At 38.8% G+C, this 23932-nt stretch overlaps 3 protein-coding genes across 3 annotated transcripts; 2 read left to right on the top strand and 1 right to left on the bottom strand.

The window, feature by feature from the left end:
• The first annotated feature begins 3046 nt into the window (after positions 1–3046).
• LOC6533590 lies at positions 3047–4771 on the top strand. The gene has a single exon (XM_002094262.2). It carries the CDS (start codon positions 3050–3052, stop codon positions 4769–4771), a length of 1722 nt encoding a protein of 573 aa, XP_002094298.1. The 5' UTR covers positions 3047–3049.
• Positions 4772–5147: 376 nt separating this feature from the next.
• LOC6533589 lies at positions 5148–6872 on the top strand. The gene has a single exon (XM_002094261.1). It carries the CDS (start codon positions 5148–5150, stop codon positions 6870–6872), a length of 1725 nt encoding a protein of 574 aa, XP_002094297.1.
• Positions 6873–19753: 12881 nt separating this feature from the next.
• LOC6533586 (E3 ubiquitin-protein ligase ariadne-1) lies at positions 19754–21816 on the bottom strand. The gene is made up of 2 exons (XM_002094258.4): positions 21711–21816; positions 19754–21650 (listed from the first exon to the last, which is right to left on the bottom strand). Exon 2 carries the CDS (start codon positions 21574–21576, stop codon positions 20041–20043), a length of 1536 nt encoding a protein of 511 aa, XP_002094294.1. The 5' UTR covers positions 21577–21650; positions 21711–21816; the 3' UTR covers positions 19754–20040.
• Between the last annotated feature and the right edge of the window lie 2116 nt (positions 21817–23932).

The following is a 23932-nucleotide window of genomic DNA, read 5'->3' as shown; positions in this document are numbered from 1 at the left end:
AGCTAAATAAGAAGACATACATGTCTTTGCAGTAGTAGTCAGGTGTCTATCTTTTTCTTAACATTTCAATTGAAGCAAACGATAATAATTTGCTCAAAATAATAATTATTTGTTACTGAAACCGAAAACAAAAACAAAAAAATTTTCAATAATTTTGCTTAAATTAAATAGATTTTTATACAATTTTCATCATGCATACTTTTTCTTACAAATGCAGTTTTTTTAACAGTGCTTTTCTGCAACTCGACAGAAATGTGTGGAAATTCTTGGTGCTCCATCGTATCCTTCACTCCATAATAGCTCTAGTTAATGATTGTGGCCAATGTGAGCTAAGCGCTTGACTATCTGGTATCAAGGAAGATAGAAATTGTGGTTTAATTTGCGGAAATTGTTGGCAAAGTGCCGGCACAAAACAAAACGTACAAAAAAAACAAGTAACGTACAAAAAGAGAAGGTTAAGGTGAAGAAATATGTGGCATATTTAGTTCAATAATTTTGCATTTCCGCCGGCAAATGGAATTTATCCCACAAATCGGAACCCAGCTACAATATTTCCATGCCACCCACACAAAAACGCCTTGGGCCCGCCCACAGAACCGCCTTCCTATAGCTTGTATCTGGAATCTAGTATCTATAACCTTGCGCCGATTTCTCAAACAAACAAGCACACTAGTGCACACACACACACATAGAACATTGCCCAGCAATTTGGTTGGCAATTTTTGCGGTACAAAAATTATAAATTAAGTACTAATTACATGGACAACTACAACAACCATAAACAGCAAACGAGAAATCTTGGGAAAATCAAACGATTTGCCGCTTATAATGTTCGCTACGGCCACGCCCACCAAATGCCCAATGTGTGGGCGTTGCACTAATGAACACAAAAATGGAGAAAAAATGGAAATATCGAAAGATTTGTGTAGCAAATGGGAAAAAAGTGAAGCACAGTGAAGCTCGCCATATGAAAACAATTTCATTGGCAAATGCATATAGTGAGTAAATGTATTTATGTCGCAATACAGATGTTATTACCTTCAGTATTTTATTGTTGAATTTTAATTATTTGTTATTGGGATGTAAAAATGTTAAGCAGCTAATAGTTTAAATGGCTTTTGATTTATTTGTCTCAGTAGAAAACATAAAATCTAAAGTGGTGCTTATGTAAAAATATAAAAATCTAAGACCCTGGAAGCATATAATTTATGTAATATTTTACCATTTGTAGTTTAAAATTAAATTTGTACAGGTTTTCAGTTTGCTAGCATATTCATTATTTACTATGATTAATTTTACTTATAGGCGTTTTAAAGTTGGTATATTTACTAGGCATTGAATCCATTGAAAGATAGGTTTCTTTACTGTATTGCAATGCATGGATGCCACATTTGATTGGTCGTTGTTGCCGTTCGTTGTCGCTGTCTTGAATGGGTGATAAATTATTTCCCGCCATTTACATAAATGCTTTGAATGCATTAATTAAAGTCCAAATGCCCTGACTCCCTCGTGCTCCATCCAATCCAAGTGCCACCCCTCGATGACGCCCCCTCCCAGAATTTCAAAGACTGCAGTTGTCGATCTAATCAATTGTATTTTATTACTGGGCCGGGCCCATAGAGAAGCCATTATACCATTATACCAATGCGATTAGCGAGTCGGCCTTATATGTGCGAGTATCTGTTCTGTATCTTTTGTTTGGCGTATCTGCATCTGGGGGATTCAAATATATTGTATATGCACAAGTATGTTGGCCATTTTAAGTGGCTGCCGCCTAATTGTTCATAAAAGTCAACAGTCAATAGCTCTTTATGTTTGCGCTTGAAATTTATATTTATTTATTGTTATTTCTGTTTGCCAGTTTGGCGTTTATGCAGCTTCATAATTTTTTTTCTTTTCATTTTCGCAAGGCATTTTTACCCATTTGGATTGTGCTTTTCGCATTCTGCAGTAGCCATTGGAAATGAGTTTTGCCTCTTTGAATTCCAAGGTCTGCCATTCCTTACAATTAGCAACTGAATTTATGAGCGATTTCAATTTCAATGCGGTTCGTTTGTTGCTTTTGCCTGCCTTGGCTGATCACTTTTATACGCTAACGAGTTTCTGGCCAAAAGCCACTGCAGCAGCGAACTTAAGAATAACAATGACAACCGTCTTAAATAACAAAGCCATAATCACTGACAGCATTTGAGACTAATCAGAGCAGCGTGTCAGTCAACACTTAATAATTTTGACGAGTAAATGCAATATTTGTGTACCTTACAAGTATTTAAATTAGGTGTCTGCATTTATTATAATCCATTTTAATAAATATCACTTTGATTAAAATATACAACTGCTGAACACTAAATAAAATTTATCAAATATAATATAAAGGTATTTATATTCTTAATTCTCCATTAAGACAAAGAGAAACTATTGGTTTTTCTAGGTATAGTGATCATCTTGCATCTTAAAAAAAACTACATTTATCACCGTTTAAATTGAATGGGAATCACTCACTGGCACATACCATCTGGCTGACATAATTCACTTAGATCACCGCCCAGCTTAGCGCCCATTTATGCAATCATGTAATTTTATTAACAATATCTATGACATTTAGCAATTGTTTGGTCACGTTAGAACTGCCGAAGCCAGACCGCAAACAATTACGTTTACGTGGTCGTGGTCAAAGGGGCAATTTGGTAGATGCTGCGATAAGCAGTACACTGGAAGAAAGAGTGTCACAAAGCACTGATTAAGTCATACAATTTAATTTCAAGTAGCTTTAATGTAAGTCATCAATTAAATAAAAGCCAAACATAATAATTTATATGTAGTCGATCTTGGTCCCACCCTAAGCAGGTACTGATATTCTTTCAGTGCACTCACCCGCGCACGACTTGCTCTTGGACTTCGACTCCAACATCGCCTCTGACTTCCACTTCAACTTTAACTTATTGACAATGCAATGTAATTGTTTCCGATAAACATCTTGACCAGGCCTTAAAACCGCCAAGTCTTTGTAACGCGGCATTCAGTGTCCTTTTTCGGGCAGGACGGCATCATGTCTCGCTGGCTGACTTTTTTATATATTATCCTGCTCTGTGGGAGATCCAAAAGCTGGTCCGCCAGAGAAGTAATACATCAGCTTAATCATGATCAGCGACTACAGCTTAATATTTACTTGGATTGCAATGACGTGGAACTACAAATCGGTCAGGAAGTGGCGAATTTATTAGTGAATAGTACTGAAGAGCAAAAGAAATTATTGGGTAGATTCAGCTCACACTCTTTGATCATTGCGTGCTTTAAGAATTCCACAAGAAATCGAACTCTAAATGGAGTAAAGGAACTGCTCTGGGGACTGCAGTACTTACCCATGTTATTTGTCGTAGAATCCAACATGGATAGTTATTTTCAACAAGCTCTAAGTCAGGGTTTTCTACATGTGCTGGCCTTGAATTTAAGTAATGGATCGCTTTACACCTATAAGCCATATCCGAAAGTCGAAATTCATAAAATCGAAGATATGAAAAAATTCTACAAATTGACAAAGCTGAGAAACCTACAAGGACAGGTGGTTCGCACCTCTGTGGAAACGATGACACCTCGATGCTTTCGATATAGGAACCGTAATGGTGAATTGGTATACGCTGGTTATATGTACAGGATGGTTAAAGAGTTTATCGAAAAATACAATGGCACAGAGGAGCATGTATTTGATGAAGTGGACACCATACCTTATAAAGAGGGCTTGAAAGCACTGATAAACGGGGAAATAGATATGATGCCACGGATAATACATGACTTGGAATGGTGCTATTTCTACCGTAGTCATATTTTATACAACATTAAGACCTATATCATGGTTCCCTGGGCCGAACCATTGCCCAAAAGTCTGTACTTTATAAAGCCATTTCGCAGCACAGTTTGGATTACAATCATGGTGAGCTTTGTCTACGCCTCCATCGTTATATGGTGGATAAGGTATAGACAGCTGGGGAATTCTTCTCTATCGCGTTCTTTTATGGATGTCTTGGAGCTCTTCTTTCAGCTACCAGTGAACAAAATATGGCACTTTACTATGGGAACGCAGCAGGTTATTAGTTTTATTGTTCTCTTTATAGTTGGATTTATGCTGACCAATCTCTATACCGCTCAGTTATCAAGTTACTTAACTACGGGCTTGTTCAAAAGTCAGATCAACACCTTTGATGATCTATTCCGTGAAAAGCGAAGATTGCTAGTGGAAAGCTTTGATGCAGAAGTACTGCGCAACATGACCAAATCAAAAATTATACAAAAGGAATTTCAGAGCATTATATTAGTAACCTCAATAGAGGAGGTCTTCAAGCATCGCAAGAGCCTAAATACTAGTTATGCTTATGAGGCCTATGAGGATCGCATTGCATTCGAACTATCTCAGCAAAGGTATCTTCGAGTGCCCATTTTCAAGACACTAGAAGAGGTGTACGACCAACGACCTGTATTTGTGGCACTTCGACATGGATTACCGTATGTGGAATTATTTAACAATTACCTTAGGCGAATCTATGAATCGGGTATTTGGATTAAGCTGCAGGAAGACTCTTTCCTCGAAGGAATTGCTAGTGGTGAAATCAGTTTTCGTATATCCCAATCCCGTGAAATCAAAATATTCGACAAGGAATTCTATTTCTTTGCTTATATTTTACTGGGAATGGGATGGTGTGCGAGCACTATCGCATTTCTCTTGGAAAGATGGAGATTCAAATATTCAGTCGCAAATATTTTACAAGAACGATAAGACATAAAGTATACGAATATTAATTTTATTCAGGTACCAATCAAAGAATCTATTATTGTAGAAATGAATTTACTAATGCAATTCAAAGTGATGATAATGAAGAAGCACTGCTTACATAAAGTATAGAACGCATAATTTATTTCTCCTAAATTTAGGCCTTAAATATTCAGAGTAATAAATAAAATATTGTATAAAGCTTCAATGCAAATAAGCATCATGACTTGTACTTTTTTGAGTCGTTCGTTTTACTTATTCAAATTGGAAGTTCCACAATGGATTAAAGAAAATACTGTAATCAAATAATTGAACAATTTAGTGGGTAGTCGAACACGGCCTATAAAAGAACCTCGAAGCAGAGAATTTCAGAGACTTTGCAATGGAGTTACTTTACCTAAATACACTTCAAAGCTTTTTACTAGTCGAAGGAAATCGCTTGGGTCAAACAGTTCAGGAACTTAATAATATTTACCAAACGGAACTCAACGTGTTTTTAGAGTTCGGCAATGGTGCAGACATTTTGGAACCAGCTCAAAGGACTTCTGTACCCACTCTCTGGATTAGAAATCCTGAAAATCAGAAGGTTCTGAAAGGAAACTTCAGTAGTTCCAGCCTTACCATTTTGTATCTGGAAGATGAGCACCTGGATCGTGGACTTCACTATCTTGTAAATTGGTTGTGGGAATACAATCACCTCCAAGTGCTAATATTTTTTAACGGAGGATCTTATGACAAACTTATACAAATATTCAGGCGATGTTTCAATGAAGGTTTGGTGAATATACTTGTAATGCTGCTGGACTCGGAAGCACTCTACACATTTATGCCATATCAAGGTTTGACCATTTTGAACTTCAAAAGTGTTAAGGAGTTCTATGATCATTCCCAAAAGAAAATTGATTTTAATGGATATAACATCACAAGTGGTCTTATAATCGCAGGAGCTCCTCGTTGCTTCTCTTTTAGAGATCGTCAGAATCGATTAATTCTATCTGGATATATGCTTCGAATGATTGTGGATTTTACAAACCATTTCAATGGATCCCTTAAGTTGATAAATGTGGTAACTGTAAATGATGCTCTTGAACTTTTAGCAAATCGTACAATAGACTTGTTTCCATTCCTAATTAGACCGCTGGAAAGCTTTTCTATGACCAATATCCTTTATCTGGAAAATGCTGGTCTACTAGTGCCCACATCACGACCCTTACCGAACTGGGTTTATTTAATCAGGCCGTATGCATTCGACACCTGGATAGCCTGGCTAATAATGCTAGTTTACTGCTCCGTGGCTTTAAGGATTTTTTCAAGAGGACAAATCAGCCTAAGCGATGCATTCTTAAAAGTTCTTCGATTGGTTATGTTTCTCTCAGGTAGCAGAGATATGGGAACTCGACCAACAACTCGTCGCCTGTTCTTCTTTCTCATATTAACAGCATCAGGATTTATATTAAACAATCTTTATTTGGCTCAACTATCGGGTAATTCGGCCGCAGGGCTTCATGAAAAACAAATAAATTCTTGGAAGGATCTCGACAAATTCGATGGCGTTTGGCCCTTGATAGATGTTGATATAACAACTACGGAAAAACTTATCCCTGATCGTACGGAATTGCTAAAAAGAATGGTTCTTACTTCAGAGGCAAACGTTGATTTATATCGAAGAAATCTAAACACAAGTTGTATTCATTCAGCATATTTTGATCGTCTTGAGTTTTCTCTTTATCAGCAGAAATTCCTAAGACTGCCCATTTTACGGAAATTTCCACATATCCTCTACCAGCAACCTCTTCAGACTTCCGCTGCATTTGGACGTCCCTACTTGCAGTTGTTTAATCGGTTTGTTAGAAAAATATTTGAAAGTGGAATTCATCTGAAAATGAAGGACGATGCCTATCGACATGGAATTCAAAGTGGTTTGCTTAATTTTGCATTTCGGGATCGGCATTTGGAAGTGAAATCAAATGATGTGGAATATTATTACCTGATTGCTGGATTGTGGTTTTGTGGCTTGACTTTGGCTACAGTTTGTTTCCTTGCTGAATTGCTTATTGGGTCGATTAAAATTGATGTAACTATATATCATGTGAAACGAAATTCATAACTGATAATCAAATACAATGTATTACTTCATTAATTTTTAAAAATTTACTGAAAGTGTGTACTAATAAAGTGAAAAACCATTCTTTAAATAAAAATGCAAATATGTATGTGTTTTTATGTTTTTATAGTTATGTGGTGCCACATATTGCTGCTCAGATGGTCTTTAAAATAAACTTTGCTCGCAACCGTTTTCCACTCATAACTCTCCGCCCAAAAACTGTAATTACAACGAAAATACGCTAAAATATTTTGCCGGCAAGGTGACGCCTCCCTTGCGGCCTCATTTGCATGCCCGCTGGCTGCACTTGTCGCGGCTCAAAATCCACTGCTCAAATGGCCAAATGGCAAACTGGCAACCTGCAACTGGCAATTGGCAACTGGCAGGCGGCCAAAGTTGCAACTGCCTCCGAAGGTGTCTTCGATTATTGCCAAACATTAATTATTTGCGCGCGATTTGGCGCCCGCCTCCTTTTTTTGTGAAAGGCCTGGGCTAGTAGTTCAAATGTTTATTTTTCTGCTCTCCCTGGTGTGCCTTTGATTGCTGACTACACGTGGAGAAGTTAATGCTTATTAAAAAAGTGAATACAAAAAGTCAAAATGTCCCGCTCAGAAACTTGACTAATTTGGGATAAGATCAAGATGAACACAAAATAATTTTCTTTGAATTACACTCATATCCTATTTATTAGTCGTAGTTTTTTTTGAGAGTGAATATATTTTTGAAATAATTTTTATATTGAACGAATATTTATACAACAAATTCCCAAAAATTATGTTTTTGCGTGTAAGATCCTCAGACACAGGCTGCAATTTTTGCGCAACGAATGTGAGACGAGGGACGGTCAGGTCGATTCACTGCCGTCCTCTGCCGTCGTCCAGCTTGGCTTATTTATTTTTGGCCAAAATTGCACATTTTCCCATGCTGCTGTTGCCGGTTGTTGTTGCTGTTGTTTCTAGCCGATGTTGCCTGTTGTTGCCAGTTGTTGCTTGGCGATGTTGTTGCTTTTGTTGTTGTCGCGTCTAATCAAGGAGCGGAGTTTGGAGTCGATGCCTTGGTCGCCCCATTGCCATTTAGCCCGAAGCGGCTGCCTCAGCCAAAACGATGAATATTGATTTAATTGAAAGTCATTGAAGCACACGTACTTCATAGACACGAGTTTTCGTGGTACCTAGTAAAGGAGTATGATAGGATAGGGAAGAAGGCTGAATTTTATTAATTACCGAAAATTGATACATTATATTCTGTATTTATTTATATAGTAATTAGTATAGCTTCCAAAATCTTAATCAACAGAGCTTGCAACTTAGACTCTTAAATACCGCAGTATATATTTTTAGAGAAGGTAAATTAATCAAATATTTTTAAACATATCCTTATAAAATAATTACTTCGTTGAGACCCACTATGTTTACCTTCATTTTATAGAGGTATCTCTCACTTCGATTCCTGGTTAAAAGCTTTGCGGCTTTCCATTTGGTGTGGCAGCAAACCGACCGCCGATCGCAGCTTGTGCCCTCCCACATGCCAACATCTTCGCACAAATACACTCGAATGTGGAAAACCGACGCCCCGGCAAAAAGTTTTCACTGTAGTTGCTGTTGTTGTTGCTGCTATAGCTGGCACATTGACACAGTTTTCCACGGCAGATGTGCCCAAGCCCTGCTCCCCTCTAGATTTTTCCTGCGGCGATTCTGTCTCCCCATATTGGAATTTTGTCGACTTGTTTTTCTTTTTCTTTCCACTTCGGCGTCGTCGTCGTTGGCGATGCTGCCAAATGTCAAAAGGTTAATACGTGAATTAACAGCAAATTTCTTTGACTTGTGTGTGACTGCAAGCTGCTAGTTGTTGCTGGTGATACACGCAAAGTAAATTGAAAAAAAATATATTTATAAGAAATTTGCACAAAAAATATAACAAATAACTTAGAAGAGCTGATTTAAGAAGAGCTTACTAGTAAATTGAATTAAGCTGAAACTATGACGAGTTTTAAAATTATTCATACAGAAAAATGTATATATATAAAACGATCTTACTTATAAATACGTACTTCACCCTTTATGTGTTCCTCTTCAGAGATTTTCAAACATTTCGTTCAGTGTAGTTGCTGTTACTAGTCGCTGTTCTTCATGCAGCTGCTGCGGCTGGCGCTTTCCTTGGAATGCGGGCGTTGCTATGTTTGTTTATTTTCTTTTAGGCGGCTCCGCTTTTCTCGTGGGTTCCCCTAATGCATTTGGGACACCAGCATGTGGTCGATATGGGTGATTTTCGTGTGCTGGCTTTACAACATATTACATTAAAATGCTTCTTTTTGTTGTTCATTCTTCTTAAGCTCTCGCCTTCGATGCCAATAAATCAATGGGAGTTTCGGTCGGGCGAATTCCGATCATTTTCCCAGGGTTAACTTAAGTTGTGGGATTACCCAAGAAAATCTAAAGCATTTTCTAAAGTTGCTCCAATGAGTTAAGAAATGTTTTTAAAGAGGAATGCTTCTGTAAAATATTCTTAGAAAAAGGAGCCCTCTTTTTTAAGTTCATCAGTAAATTCCTAACGAATGTGAAGAGTTCCCTTGAAACCAAAAAGCTTGAAGCATTTAAACTCCCTTGAATATTTATTATCCTACCACCAAAGCTTAACTGGTATAACTGTTATCCTTGCTGTTAGCAGGGACAGCAACCTTCACTCTTAAGGACATTTTCTGTCAGTTCAGCATGCGCCCTCCAGATGGCGCCAACTTGTCATTCCCTTGCCGAATGCATTTCAATTAGATACATTTTTCAATTACTTACAAAAATTCCATTTGGCACGCTCGATTGCCTTATTTCCCCCAGATGCCATGCATAACCCACATAGATGGCGATTAAACGGACAGAGAGAAAGAGATATGCAAACCGAACCAAAGCGAACCGAACCGCAACCGAAATAGAGTCGTATGTCTATGCAAATTATTTGCGCAGTGGCAAGTGCATAATTTTTATTATTATTATTTCTCAGGCGCTTTGGTATCCATGGCGCTACGCTAAAAGTGCCAATCTAGAGTAGATCAAAAAGCGCAAAGCCTACAGAGCAACGAGTGCCGGCCCACTTGGCGACTGCCCACTTGGGGTTTATTTTTTTTTTGCCAGCTCAATTCAATTCATTAACCGAGCTGTGGTAGCGATTAAATCGCTGAGGCCATACTATGTATATCTATATTATTTGCGCACACATATATATTTATTTTTATTTCATTTTTAATGGAGCCAACCGCATAATCTGCTGACAATTTATTGGCATTTTCATGTGAATTATGCTATTTCAATAAAAACACATTTTTCTTTTATTGCCACACAATTTGGAAGAGTGCGCCAGCGACTTTATCTTATATCTAGTGTGAAAAGTGGTTCAATCGCGATAGTTACAGACAGCAATATTTTTTTTCTTACATTTTAATTGATTCTTAATGGAAAAATTCTCTTATCTCGATGGCAAATTTATGAAATGTTAATTACAAAATACACGATCAACGTAATTTGAGTCCAAGTATTTTGGTTAGTTTTTTTATTTTATTGTTGCGAAAACTGTCAATGATTTTTAAAAGTTCCATATGATTTGATATTATAGGCTCGATTAATGAAAATAATCGCAGCAGGGAACGCAACAGTGCAAGAAATGCAATTAAAGAGATCGGCGATCGTTAAAAGAAACCAATTTCAAGTGTGGGCATTGCTTTTGAGTTATTACCCAATTTGCATAGCCTTAGGCATGATTTGAAGTAATTGACTTAGTTGTTAAGAATCCACTACCCAATTTTTAGCAGTATAAAAACATTTCCTCATCGTTAAGGATATAAAAGTAGAACTATTTCGAACTATTTTTAAGCCATCTTTATTGGATATTCAAATAAAAACCTCGTTCAGGGTTGGCTAAAAGTAAAAGACCATCTTATGTTAAATGCGTAATAAAGTTTATATAACAAAGGCATACAGAAACTGAGTCTGGTGTTCTGTTCTTGAGATCAATTCTGTTAAGTTTTATTAGAACATCATAAGATGCAATATTTTAAGCCTCCCTCGAAGGTAAATGCATATTTTATGATCACTCAATTAACATGTACTTTCTAGCTTGCAACATTTCCTGGACTTTTAATTGCTATGGCTTATTATATTTGACCTCATATTACCGCTTAACGATCAATAAAGTTCGCAATCATCGTTAATTTCTCAAGCATTGTATTAAACTTGAGGATAGTACTCGATCATAGCGCTCCAGGCTTGAACTGATTTTCATCACGATCTTTTCTATTTAACGATCCCTCCATTTGATTTTATTTGTTTCCATATCGTGCTGGCATCTGGCTTTCATTAGAGCTCTCACTCGACCAACCGACCACTTGACTAAAATTTAATATCATAATTCGAATTTACAACATTTTAATGCACTTTGCTCATCCCGTTTCATGTCTATTGCATATTTTTTTGAGAGCTGTCCCATATGGGCGACCATTTAAATTCCCATCTGTATTCCTCTTGGCCGTTTGCCGCTGGTGTCCGTGCATATCTGCCGCTGCTTTGACGCCATTGTTGCATGCAACGCGTCGGCGGCAGTCGGCAAAATGAAATTTCATATTTTCCTATTGCACTACAAACGCAAAAAAACCAAACATTTTTTTTACATTTTTGTACACTTGGAAAAGGATTTTTCACGACTGATTTTACCGCCAAAAAAACCTTCTTAAGCTTAACCAAAGCTTAAACGATTGACAATAACTAGGCAAAGTACTTTCAAAATAACTATTTTTCATTGCCAAAAATGTAAGTATTATTAAAAAATATATATGTTTTTTCTAGTGATCAATTGTCTGCAGGAATGAGACTTCATTTAATGTACTAACCAGTGTAAGCCCAGTCCACATATTTATCCGCCCAACTTCCCCGAAGGCGTAGACAGCCGCATTTAGCAATTGCAGACCAAACTGAGCCATGGCCAAAAGCAAATGTCGTCGCTGTTGTCGCATCATCCTTTTTGGTAGTATGCCCGTGCCTGCGCCTGATCCTGAAGGGAAAAAAATCCTTTTTGTCTGCGCCGCGTCGCCTTTCATTTCGCGCGACGCGTTAATATTAAAATGCATGTAAAAATGCACGAGTCCTTTGGGTCTGAGAATTTTGATAAAAATGCTCCCTTAGGTGGGGGTGCAGCACCAGAAAGCAGCAGGCCCACATATGGAAAATAAGAAAACGAGTAAGATTGTTTGCCATAAGAAATTATGATACGTTTAATTACCAAGTGGGGCACGTGACTGGCGAACCAGTGAGATGATGGCCCATTCCTTTGGCACTTACCTCGTTCATTAACAGCTGTCAGCACATTTGGCTTTCGGATTCCCCAAGCGCCTTTCACAATTTGCACCTTTTTAATTAACGTGATTGCAGTTGGCACCTCATTTTTTTTTTTTGCTCCTTGTATGCAAACGCGTTGATCTATGTTCTACGTGCTGAATGCATCTCTCGGCACCTGACTGCCACACCCCAAAAAGTGTACACCTCCCGTGGGGTTTTCGTCACTCATCGCCATCGCCATCGTCATCATCATCGCCGTCTCAAGTGTGCACTTGCAAGTGACGAAAAAAAAAGGAAAACAGTGAGGCGAAATTCTAAAAAAAAATACAAAAAATAGCTGTATAAATCCAAACAACGAAAAAAGAAATCACCTAAACTTGGAAGGCGTCGTCTGGCTTTGTCTTTCTTCATAACTCCATAAAGCGAAAGTTCTGTTTGTCGTTTCGGTTTTCGGAGTTTTCCAGCTCAATGATGTCACACAATGTCACGTGCTCTTCTGATTTTCTAGCTTCGGCGACAGGTCCATGTGAGCCATGGAAATTTTCACGTTCTCACCGGGATACTCAGCATTTATGCACTTCAGCGCGCACTCAGTGGGTGGTGTTTTTTTGCCAGGGCGGTGGGTGGAGGTCATTGGGTGGGGGGAGTGACAAAAGAACTTCCCCGGATTGGTTGAACTTTAAGGAAATGCCAAATTATGAATGGCAAAGGAAGCTGATATGGGGAATTAAAAGCAACGTATTTTTAGGGGGATCCCATTTTAATAAGCCCATTAATGTGATTGGAATCATAAGGAATTTTTGATATTGTATGCTTTTTAAGTAGATATTAATAATTCAGAAAAATGCTCTTGGTTAAGTAAATTGTTCAATGAAAAATAGCATAACTCTTAAATTTTCCATTCACATTTTTAAGGTTTTATAAATTCTTACAAGACATAATATTACATCTTTAAGGCACACTTCTTGTCAAGCTGCCTTATCAAGCCTATACCCCCTGTCAAAATAAATTGTATTTTCGTTCCCGAACTTTTGGGCAATATTTCGTGTGAACCCTTGGGTGAACCCTTTCACACTTTCGGCACAACTTTAACGATGATCGGCAGGCGATGTCCGGGTACAGTCTCTTCTTGTTTTTTATTTTATATATTTTTCGGTGACTCGCGTGGGGCTAGCACTCAAAACAATTTATAATTTCAACGCCTTCAGATAACAAATAGCCCCAGTGGTGTGCACGATTCGACAATTAATCAAATGCCGCGGCGCGTCGCGTCGCGTCGTTGCTCGTGTTACTTTTTCGGCATAATTACGTTAAAATGTGGCACGGAAAATAGTTGCAGGCCCAGCTTAGAGCCGATGTCTTACCGCGGCTCACCGACACCAAGATAGACAGTTAAAAATGACAGCAGGCCAACAAACGAACCGAAGCCAAATGACAAAACCCGCCGTCCCAAAAAAAAAAAAATGGTCCAAAAAATATATAAAAAAAAGAAAAATAGTACACAACACCAAAGAGTCAAAATGCAGCCGAATATAAAAAAAAGAAAGAAAACATGGCCAGATGATCGATTAGGCCAATGCAGTCGCTCAGTCTCTCAGCTTTTGAGTCTTTTTTTACTCGATTTTTAAGCCTCCGTCGAGTCATGCAAAACAATTGCGGCCACAAATATTGTAGCTGCACAGCGAATATTGGCCATGACTATTTCCCATTTCTAATGCCAATTCGATTCCATTTGTATTTCCTAGGTTTGGCATAATTTGGCAATTGAATTGATTTGGCCAAGCCCTCTGGCAAAATTTGGTTACGCTCACGTTCGCGGCGGCGGCTGCAGGAAATCCAGACAAGGAAAAACTGTAACTGAAACTGAAACCTAAACCGAAACAAAAATCCAAACCCAAACCCAAAGCGATACCGAATCAATCCCAACTCCAAATCGAAAAGTTTTTGGGTTCGGGAAAAAAAGGGTTTGGCTGTGATATTTCATGTTCGCCGCCAACGCCAAAGTTCTGAGTATTGATTGATCGAATCTGGAGGCGAAAAGCTGCGCTTTTCGGATTGGAAACGCATTAAAGCCATATTTTACAAACATAGCCCCCAAAGCTTAATTCTTATTAATTTTATTGCCAATTTTTAAAAAGTAAAGAACGAAAACAGCAAGGACAAAATGTTCCATGCAATCAGCAATATTATCCTTGTGTACTTTTCGCTTATGCCAACGTTTCACATTTGCCGCCCTGATAGCCATCGATTGATAGAAATTTTGTCGAACAAAAAATAAATCGAAAAATTGGATAAGTCTTAGGCCTTCGGAGAACAACTTAAAGCAGCGAAAACATTGAATTGTTCCGCGGCATGGTTGAGCAGTTGAGCTTGGTGGTATTTTTTTGTTCAGCCTCCTGTGTTCCGTGTTCCATGTGCAATTTTTGCATACTTCAGCAAACGCGTCATATTTTCGAGTGGTTTCGCTAACATGCAAAGGACACTTGAGAGCCCAGGCACACAAGTGGATCCTTAAAGAGCATTTCTTCAGCTCCTGCCAACGTGGATGCCTTTATCCGGGCAAGGGGCTCGAGAGTATAGCTACATTCTGAATGGGCCCGATGAGAAAACCAGGGTTTGGGCTTGGTTTTGCAACGATGATGAGGACGGATCTGAATGCTGAAACAGCGAATTATATTGGACGGGGGCAGTATGCAAAAAAATTTTGCCCAACATCGGCTACACTTTTAAAGCGTTTATCGAATCATCGAGCTTTAAATTCTACCATTTGGCAAGCGGCAACAACTGAAACAACAATGGATTTTATGGCAATCTCAGTGGCTGAATAAACAACAAATATGCAATATGCAGATGCAGATGGTTCCCAATGGAACTGCACACACAATGCTTGTTGCCATTTCCGTTTCCTGTTTAACCAGCACACACTCACACATGCATGCACACACGCACACACGCACACATTGGCACTCCGAATTGGACAGCAACATATCCTGTGCATAATGCGAATATCATTTACCGTGTCAATCACAGTGCACACATCCAGGCCACGGCCATTCAACCAGTCAACCAGTCACTCGGCCCGCAATTCAAAAAAACAAAATACGAAAAAAAAAAAAAAATTTCAACCGCAGGAAGCCCGGGGATAAAGCCAATATCCCGAGTGGATTTCGCAGATCCTAGGCCCCAGTCGAGTGTAAAATGTTGGCGGTCATTTTAATATCAAATAATTAATTTCTGCGTAAATATTTATAGCAGCAAAAATGTGCCGCATAATTGATATGTTTGCCCAAACGGCTCACACAGCAAAATAAATCTAAACAATAGCTGTGGGACAATGCATTTTCAATGAGTTTGGGAACGTTATGTAATTTGCAAAATGAGTAACTTAATAAATAATAGCAAATGTTTTATTGGTACAGTAAAATACTCTATTCCACAAACATATATTATTTATTTATATATATGAAATGAAATATTTTGAACTAATTTTTAAACCTCTGAGAAATTAAATTAAAGCTTATCTTGACGAAATATTTAAGTACATACACAATGATTGCTAATTAAGCATAGTATTTTCTTCAGTGCACCAACACGATCCCAGAGAGTGATATATCCAGGACGAGACCAGAAAGCCCCATATCTGTTTGATTTGTCCAATTGTCCATTGTTATTGGCAGTCATCATTCGAGCCGTTGCAATTCAATCATTACGAAATGAAATAAGCATAATGAAATGCAATATAAATGCATTAAATGCATCTGCTGTCGAGCCAAATCAATTTCATTCCAGCAAATTTTCCATGCGAAATTATTGAAATTATTGCTGCCCATATTGTATGAAAATACATACATACATATGTATGTATGTATTAACGGAAGGGAATGGAGCCTTGTGTTTTTCGGCGCGACTCGCCGTTTGGTGAATTGCGGTCATTTTTCGCAATTAAAAGCTTTACACATTTTGCAATCAATATATGAAATAATTAAATAAAATGTCGCTTAATTAAATTGGCACGACCTTTTCCGATGGGGCTTTTTGCCGAGGAATGATGATGATGATGATTCAAGTGATAAGCAGAAAAAACAGAAGCCACGGCAGCTGAAGCCACAGGAATGCGTTTAATTTGTATGATGAGTTAAGTTAAAGATACCCTACATGATAGGGTATATGTGTTAAAATTGTATTTTTAAAGAGGTAAATACAAGATATATTAAATATGTAAACATGTGCTATGCCTATATGTAAGAAATATTATTTTCAAAAAGGCAAAAGATTATGGAATGCATTAAGTTATAAGCTTAACTACATACATATATTTATATTTTAAATACCATTTTATTATACTACCACTATATATTGTATAATGTTGTCTATGTTATCTCTTCAATTGTTTCAAATTGACTATTAATAGAGTATTACTTAGTTCCATAACTCACATTTTACAAAGCTCCCGCTTATTTACGCATCTGAGTTCCAATTCTCGCGCATCACAGAAATGTGACAGTTAGTTAGTGTCGAAAAGACCAACGTCTGCCCCTCACAAGTTGGCCAATTAAATTCAATTGAAGTTTTCTGCCTTTTTGTTTCTGCTGGACCGCTGCTGGTGCTTACTGTTTATTTGTTTACTCTTTAACGCCTGCGCGCGTGCCTCAATTTAGTGGAAGTCCGAAGAGTGAGCATTTTCAATGCATTTTGCCGCCTCCTTTTGGATGGGCGATAGGCAAATGAGTCTGCTAATAAAGACGGGGGGCTTTTTCTCGCCGTGCACGAGCTGTGTGCCGCCTGTCAGCATATCAACGCAATTTGTGCACTCGCCAATAGACGAGACCGAGAAGCCAAGACGGCGGCAAATTATGGCCAACGATGCTCGGCGACTGTGCAAAGTGCCTCATAAATTCACGTCGCTGATGAAGTGATAGTGCAAGGAGTACAAGTTAGTCCAAAAAAAAAAAGTGGCTAAGAAGTCGCCGGGGCAGCCTTAGATTCAGATCCAAGTATAGTAAAAGTTACACCGGTAAAAACAACAGTTTATTTAAATTCCTACTTAAAACAAAGTCGTGTTTTCAGTTAATATAAATATATATTTAAATATATAAAAGTGTTTATTAAATAATTTTAAAATCGAAGTAAAATCTTTAAAATACTATGTTAAATTTGTAAAATCATCAATGTAAACTATTTTTGTTTTCTGTGTCTGCTGCAGATTGTTTATTACAAGGCTATGACTTTGCCGCAAAATCTGTACAAAAAAAGATACAATGCAACAACATTGTTGCTCAATGGTCCAACTAATGTGCCGCAGATAGGAAATAAAAGGGGAAGCCATTAGAAAGTGCAAAAACAAATTGGCTGCAATCATGAATTACATAAAACGACGTCTTTCACCAGGGACAGGTGCTTCTTATATAAAAAGAAAAGCTAATGAACGGAATTTTTGCAATGGAAGCCAATTTATATTACTATTTTAGTTAACCATAAAATTAGATAGTACTAAGTGAGCCAATAAAAGATCCCATTCAAGCCGGTCAAAAACCATTTATTGTTCTAAAACAAAGGTCATTCCATTCAGCGCATACTTCCTCTTTCAGTTGATTGATTTATCCCGTCCATTGACACACTTTCTCGGGTAATCTCAGTTGGCTTACAACACTTTCTAGCCCTGGTCCATTGTCATCCCGGCTAGCTAATAGCCGACCTTCGACGGAGGCCAAGGACAATGGCACAGGACGAAGGCGCGTAATTGAAAGTACGCGACCACGTTGTAAAGCAGTTGTAAGGACATCAAGTGTCTGCCGCTCGAAGTAGAGAGCGAAAAAAAAAACTGAAGGAGAATTTGCCATAATAAAAATAGCTAACGCCCTGCTCGCGATTCAAGATTCAGTGAGATGCCATAAGCACAAAGGCAAACTGTAGATAAAAATTCAATAAGCCAGGCCAAGAGCCAAGGAGCAGGACATACCAACCAGCCAACCAGCCGACCAGTCGACCAACCGAGACCGTTAAGCCCGAAGAAGGGGCAGAGTGTCTGCGGTTGGGATTTTGTGGCCAATAAATAAAATTAATACGAACGCACTTGAGCACAACTTGACCAGGGAGCAGGTCTCCAACGGGAGGACTACAGTGATTTTTTTCCATTTTTTTTTTATGCTTTATTCCCCATCGTCATCTTTTCTTCATTCTCTGCTGTGTGTGTTTTGTTTGTTGACTTGTTGAATGAGCCGAAGTCCAAGGGCCAGGAACAGGCCAACTGTTGACTACCACTTGCTGCCTTCTGGCCAAGCCGATATGCTAGGTAAATAGAGATGAGGCCCACAGCTTAAAGTTGGTCCCAGAAAAAAAGGAGGAAGAAAAGTGTAAGTTGATAAGGCAAATTTAAGTAATTGAATGCGATCTGAATTCAATTTTTAAAGTGCTTTTCACATTTTTGGGAAGTTATATAGACAAGCTTAGGTTTATAATTAAGCATAGAATTATAAAATATGAATTTCAGTAATTTATAGTATATATAAAATAATCAATAACTTCCGTCTAGCAATAAGGAATTTAATCGAATAAATTTTCTTTTCTTCTATGCTCAGCCAGTGAACAACTTTCACCTCGTTCTAAAATATTTACTGCCAATTGCAGACCGCAATTGTGAGTTCCGAAATTCTCGAGGCGTTCCCACAATGCATTCATAAATTAGTCAATTCCAGGGTGCAACCTTGTGGCATCCGCAATGTTGCAATTCGAATGCTGACACGTTGATGACCCCGCAATTGAACTGCCATAAGAAATCACTCTGCGAGCTAGAGGATTGTGTGATGGGAGGGGGAAGTTGGTGGGTGGATTTGGGAGGTTGCAGGGGGTTAGCACTGTACCGCCCACTTTCAACACTTGCCACAACAATTGTGCGCAAATATTTACCAGCCGAAGTCGAAGCTGGAAAAAGGTAAAGGCATCGGATCAGCAGCTTGAGTCTCAGCCTCAATTTGAAATCCAATAAAATTTAATTGGAAACTTCATCACGGGTGCGAAAATTCACACTCTAAGCCAAGGCAGGCACGACTCGGCTGCCGTTTGCCGTAAATCTATTGGCCAAGGCTTTTCCAGTTCCCAGTTCCTAACCCCCCCCCAAAACCCCACCGAAACCCCACAACACTTCGATATATCCACACGTTTCGTTTTGCACCTGGCGGCGTTTCTCTTGGGGAAGCATCGCGATAAGTAAAATATTTTTCATACGGTTCATACGGTCGATCGGTCGGTGGGGTGTTCATTTCGTTCCATTCCGTTATTGGCCATGGCAATATATGGCTTATTTATGATTTTCCTCTTGCCATGCCATATCTCTCTGGTCCATTGTCGACATTAATCGCTTTGCTTCGCTGAAAAGTATAACATGAAATTTGGATTGATTTATGTTATAATTACAAAAGCCAGACGCATATTAAGGGGCCGCGAAGGAGAGCAAACAGTGGGGCTGGCGATATAAGTAGATTAGATCTACACTTTGCAGGAAATTGCACAAAAGTCTCAGTAGATTAATAAAAGCAAATAATCCTTTCAAATTCTAAACTACTTGAGTTTATGAGAGCATAAACTGACAGCGTCACATATTTATAAAAAATATAACCTAGACAACCAATATAGTTGGTGTTTTCTTTTTGTATATATTTTTTCTCTTTCTGTATCAAAACTGTAAAATTTTGAAAAATCTTTGTCGAGTGAACTGAAATCAATTCAACCCGAGTGGAAACCGAAAGAGATCTTGTGTGTGTTTCTTATAAAGTCTTCAGTATAAATTTTCATTTTTTTTGTGTTGCATGTTGTTGCATGTGCCTCGACTACAGGTGTCTTGTGGATTATACGAGTTATGTGGTAGTGTCCTCTTTGAATTCCCACCAGTCATTTTCGTAACCCTCCCTCACGTGGCAAAGAAGGACATGTCGTCGTTTTTGGCAGTAGTGCGATAAGTCCAGGACCTTTTGTTTAACTTCGTAGAGATTCTTTACAGTGATCTCTCGCTCCAGACACTCGGAGAGCTTCTCGGTGGCCATTTCCATGTCCTTCTGATTATCCTCGAATATGATCTTCTGATTGTTGTTCATCAGATAGAAGGCGAACACATAGCTGTACATCAGAGTGGTGCGACATTGGCATAAGACATCGACGGAATCGCGCAGAAACTGAACCTCAATCCAGCTCATCTCCTCCTGCATGTCATCCATTTTGGCCTGAATATTGGAATACAATTTATTTTCCAGTTTTAAGCTCTGCATGTGGTTGCTATATCGATTGTAATAGTGCAGATAACGGGCCATCGAAGAGCGATATTTCTGCTGTGCCAATCTGGCCTGTTTTGCCTCCTCCTCGTCGAAGCGATTGCAGCTGTACCAGGACGAACCGTGTGGCTCCCAGGATCCCAGGCACACCCAGCAGAAATCATAACGGCAGGATGGATTCTTGCAAACCATATGATTGCAACCGCCATCCTTCTCGATGGTCACATTGCACTTGGGGCACTCCTTCGTGTTCTGCGCAATCCAATTCGAAGTCTCCGAGTCCTCAAGGCATTTTTTGACCCACGTCTTCAGCGAACTGCAGCTGGCGGGCTCATGCCAATTTTCGCCACAAGCAAAGCAAAACTCATGGCCACATTTGCATTGGACTGCTCGTGGTTCAGCGCAAACGGCCTTGACGGCATGACTGCAATTGGGAGCGGGGCACCATCTCATCAGCATGTTGCACTCCACAAAGGTGTTGGTGATGAGCTGCTGATAGCGCTCCACAACCTCTGGATCATCGGCTAGCTTCAGGAAGGATACATAATCCACCAGGATTTCGCAGTTGGCCGCTGGACATTTGATGGTATTGGCCAAGCCCTCGCTACACGTCTTATTGGCCAAATATTGTTTCCAGCAGGCGGCACAAAAGCTGTGACCACAACCCAAACCCTTCAGCTCATCGCAAGAACAAAGGCAAATGCCACAGAGCTGCGGCAAGGTACAGGATGTGGACGCCGCAGATTCGAGTTCACTCTTCTTCTCAAATGGATTCAGCACATGGGCACGCTGGAAGAAATCCTGCGGATTGCTCTCGAAATAATTTTCGAACAAGCTTTCTTTGTCCCATTTGAAGTGATTTAGAATAATACGCGTGACTTGCGGTGGCAAATTTAGGACATTATTCACCTCATCAATGATGTTACGCTGATGCTGAACAATCTGTTCCACCGAAAGGACCTTGTACACAAAGTCATCCGTTTCGGGACTATTGGAACTTTCCGGCAATAGGATTTCCGTGCAGGTATCCTCGCTGCCGCTGTCATTTTCGCAACTCAAATGTGTGAGAAGCGACCGATGCGAGTCACCGTGGTCCTCATCCGAGAATTCCGATTCGGAATTCATATTACCAGCATGTGGTTAGGATTGTTTTGGAATTTATAACACCGAATCTAAAACATTTGATGTTTTTTATGGGCCTGATGGGATAGAGACTCTTGAAAACGGTAACAAAATGACAGCAACAACGTTTTACAGACCACGAATCGTATTGGAGGATATTGAACACTCTCGATGTAATGAAATATATTTTTTGCTTCTTTTTCTTCTTTTTTCTACTGAAGACTGAACCTACTTAGTTAGTACTTGTCAAGTCAATTTCCTTTTGCGAAACGCCACTCACACAGAGACAAAATCACAAAATAAATGGCAACGATATGGCAACATTTTAGGATAGTCGTTTTCCATTGAACTTTTTTGAGAAGTTTCTACAACCATATAATCACCAGGGCTGTAGTAATTTTAATCTTAAGACCAACTGCTTTTATTACGTTTCCATAAACTGGTTACCTCCTAAAATATGGATGCAATGTTTGGAAAAATAGAAACACACATTTATTTTTATATAACACTACTTATGGAAAGTTGATAGAAAGTTAGTTAAAAACATATTAAAAAATGTTTAAAAATTGTAAAACTCTTCTACATATACCAAACATTTAAAGCAGAGTTTTGATTGAATTTTAGTTGCTAAGCGGCTTTAGGAATCGCGCATTTTTAGTTCTGAGTTGAGAGACCATCCAAATGCATTTGGCCTGCGCTTTTAACGCGTTCTCACATGCACACTAAAAGCTTTTCGGGATATATGTTTTTTCATAACCCTTTCGTGGCATAAAACAGAACAAAGCAATGTCTCAAGTGGCAAGGGTAAGGCACGTAAATAAAAATGAGGAATAAAATCCAGGAAAAAACCACATGCACACACATGTACGATATGTGAAATGAAAGTGAAGTGAGCGCAGGATAATGGCAACCAGAACGGGACGGAAAACCAAAATGAGCGAGATATATGTATATAAGGAGTACGGGTAATGAGTGTGGATAATGCAGATGCAGGATCCCGGTCCAGGATCCCAGGAGCAGCCCAATCCAGCCCATCTCCAGCACTCATTGAACAAACGGGCTCAATCTGCCATGCCAAGATGCACTTGGGCAGGACTACACTGCAAGCAAATTAGGTGGCATAATAAATTTTCAAAAATTAAACCTCTATGTTATTAACAATTTAAAAAGATTTAAAAATGCCTATAAAATATTTTAGAAATACTTTTTATTTGATCTACCAATACTTGTCTTCAAAGAAACACATAATTTAAAAAGAAATTGTAATTAAATACATGCTATACATCAAATATCTTTTGTGCAATTGCTTAAATTTAGGTATTTTTTTGAGTGTTGAATTTCGCTTACGTGAGTATATGCATTTATAGAGGAGAAACACATATCGTGGTCATGCCTTTATTTCTTTCTCTCCCTTCCATTTTTGTGTATTATTTTTTATTTAAAACAAAGCCGCACAACAACCCGCCCAAAACGGTAGCCCGTTTCAAAATGCAAAAAAAAAAAAAGTAAAGCGAAAAGAGCTGGCAAAAATCATTACAAATAGAAATGCATAGTCGCCAAAGCAGCAAAGGCAGCCACAAAATCCCTTTCATCAGTTCGTGTGGTTGGAGATCCACATTCTCGCCCCTTTTTTTTTGTATATTCATCCAGCATCTTTTCAAGTCACAGCCAAATTACAAGAAATCCTTTCGTGCGCGTGAATGCTTTGGTGGAAAGTGCGGAAAAGGAAATAATTTGACCATTTGCTGGTGCACAAGAAACAGGGATAACAAAAAAGGAGCGGACGAAGGCGGTTGCCAGCAAATGGGCGTGGCCAGTGTCATATGTGCAAAATTTAAAGAATTTTCTCCTCCTGCCACCATGCAAATGCAATTGCAATCGCAGATGCGCCACTTGTTGGCCACGACGCTTTATCATTGCCAATCGCGTCCAGCGAGAGGCCAAAAGAAATGGCCAACTGCAGTGATGGCGATGGTCAACAGCGATGGCCCTGTGACGTGACCACGCCAAAAGAGCAAGAACCACAAGCCTGTCCAATGATGATGATGCCAAATAGCTGATAGGCAAAGCCAACAATCCCGGCCAACTGACATTTTTCTGCGCCTACTTAAAGTTTGCACAACGAAAAATAGTGAACTTCAATGCATTTTTACCACTTAACAGGGGGAAATATTTAATTTTTTTACTACAATTGAAATAGTAATAGATATATATATTTAATATGTAATGCATATACAAGTGCACTAGTAAAACTAACCAGGTTTATTAAAATCTAAAGAAAAACTGATTAGGTTTTTTCAATTAAGTGAAGTTCATTTCAAACTCCTTAATTTTGCAACGTGTACTTAATGTTCCTGCA

Source organism: Drosophila yakuba, chromosome 3L (genome assembly GCF_016746365.2).
Source record: "Drosophila yakuba strain Tai18E2 chromosome 3L, Prin_Dyak_Tai18E2_2.1, whole genome shotgun sequence".
In the NCBI taxonomy this organism is placed as follows: Eukaryota; Metazoa; Arthropoda; class Insecta; order Diptera; family Drosophilidae; genus Drosophila; species Drosophila yakuba.
Note: the sequence above shows the minus strand (reverse complement) of the source record. Positions and strands in the feature narration are given on the sequence as shown.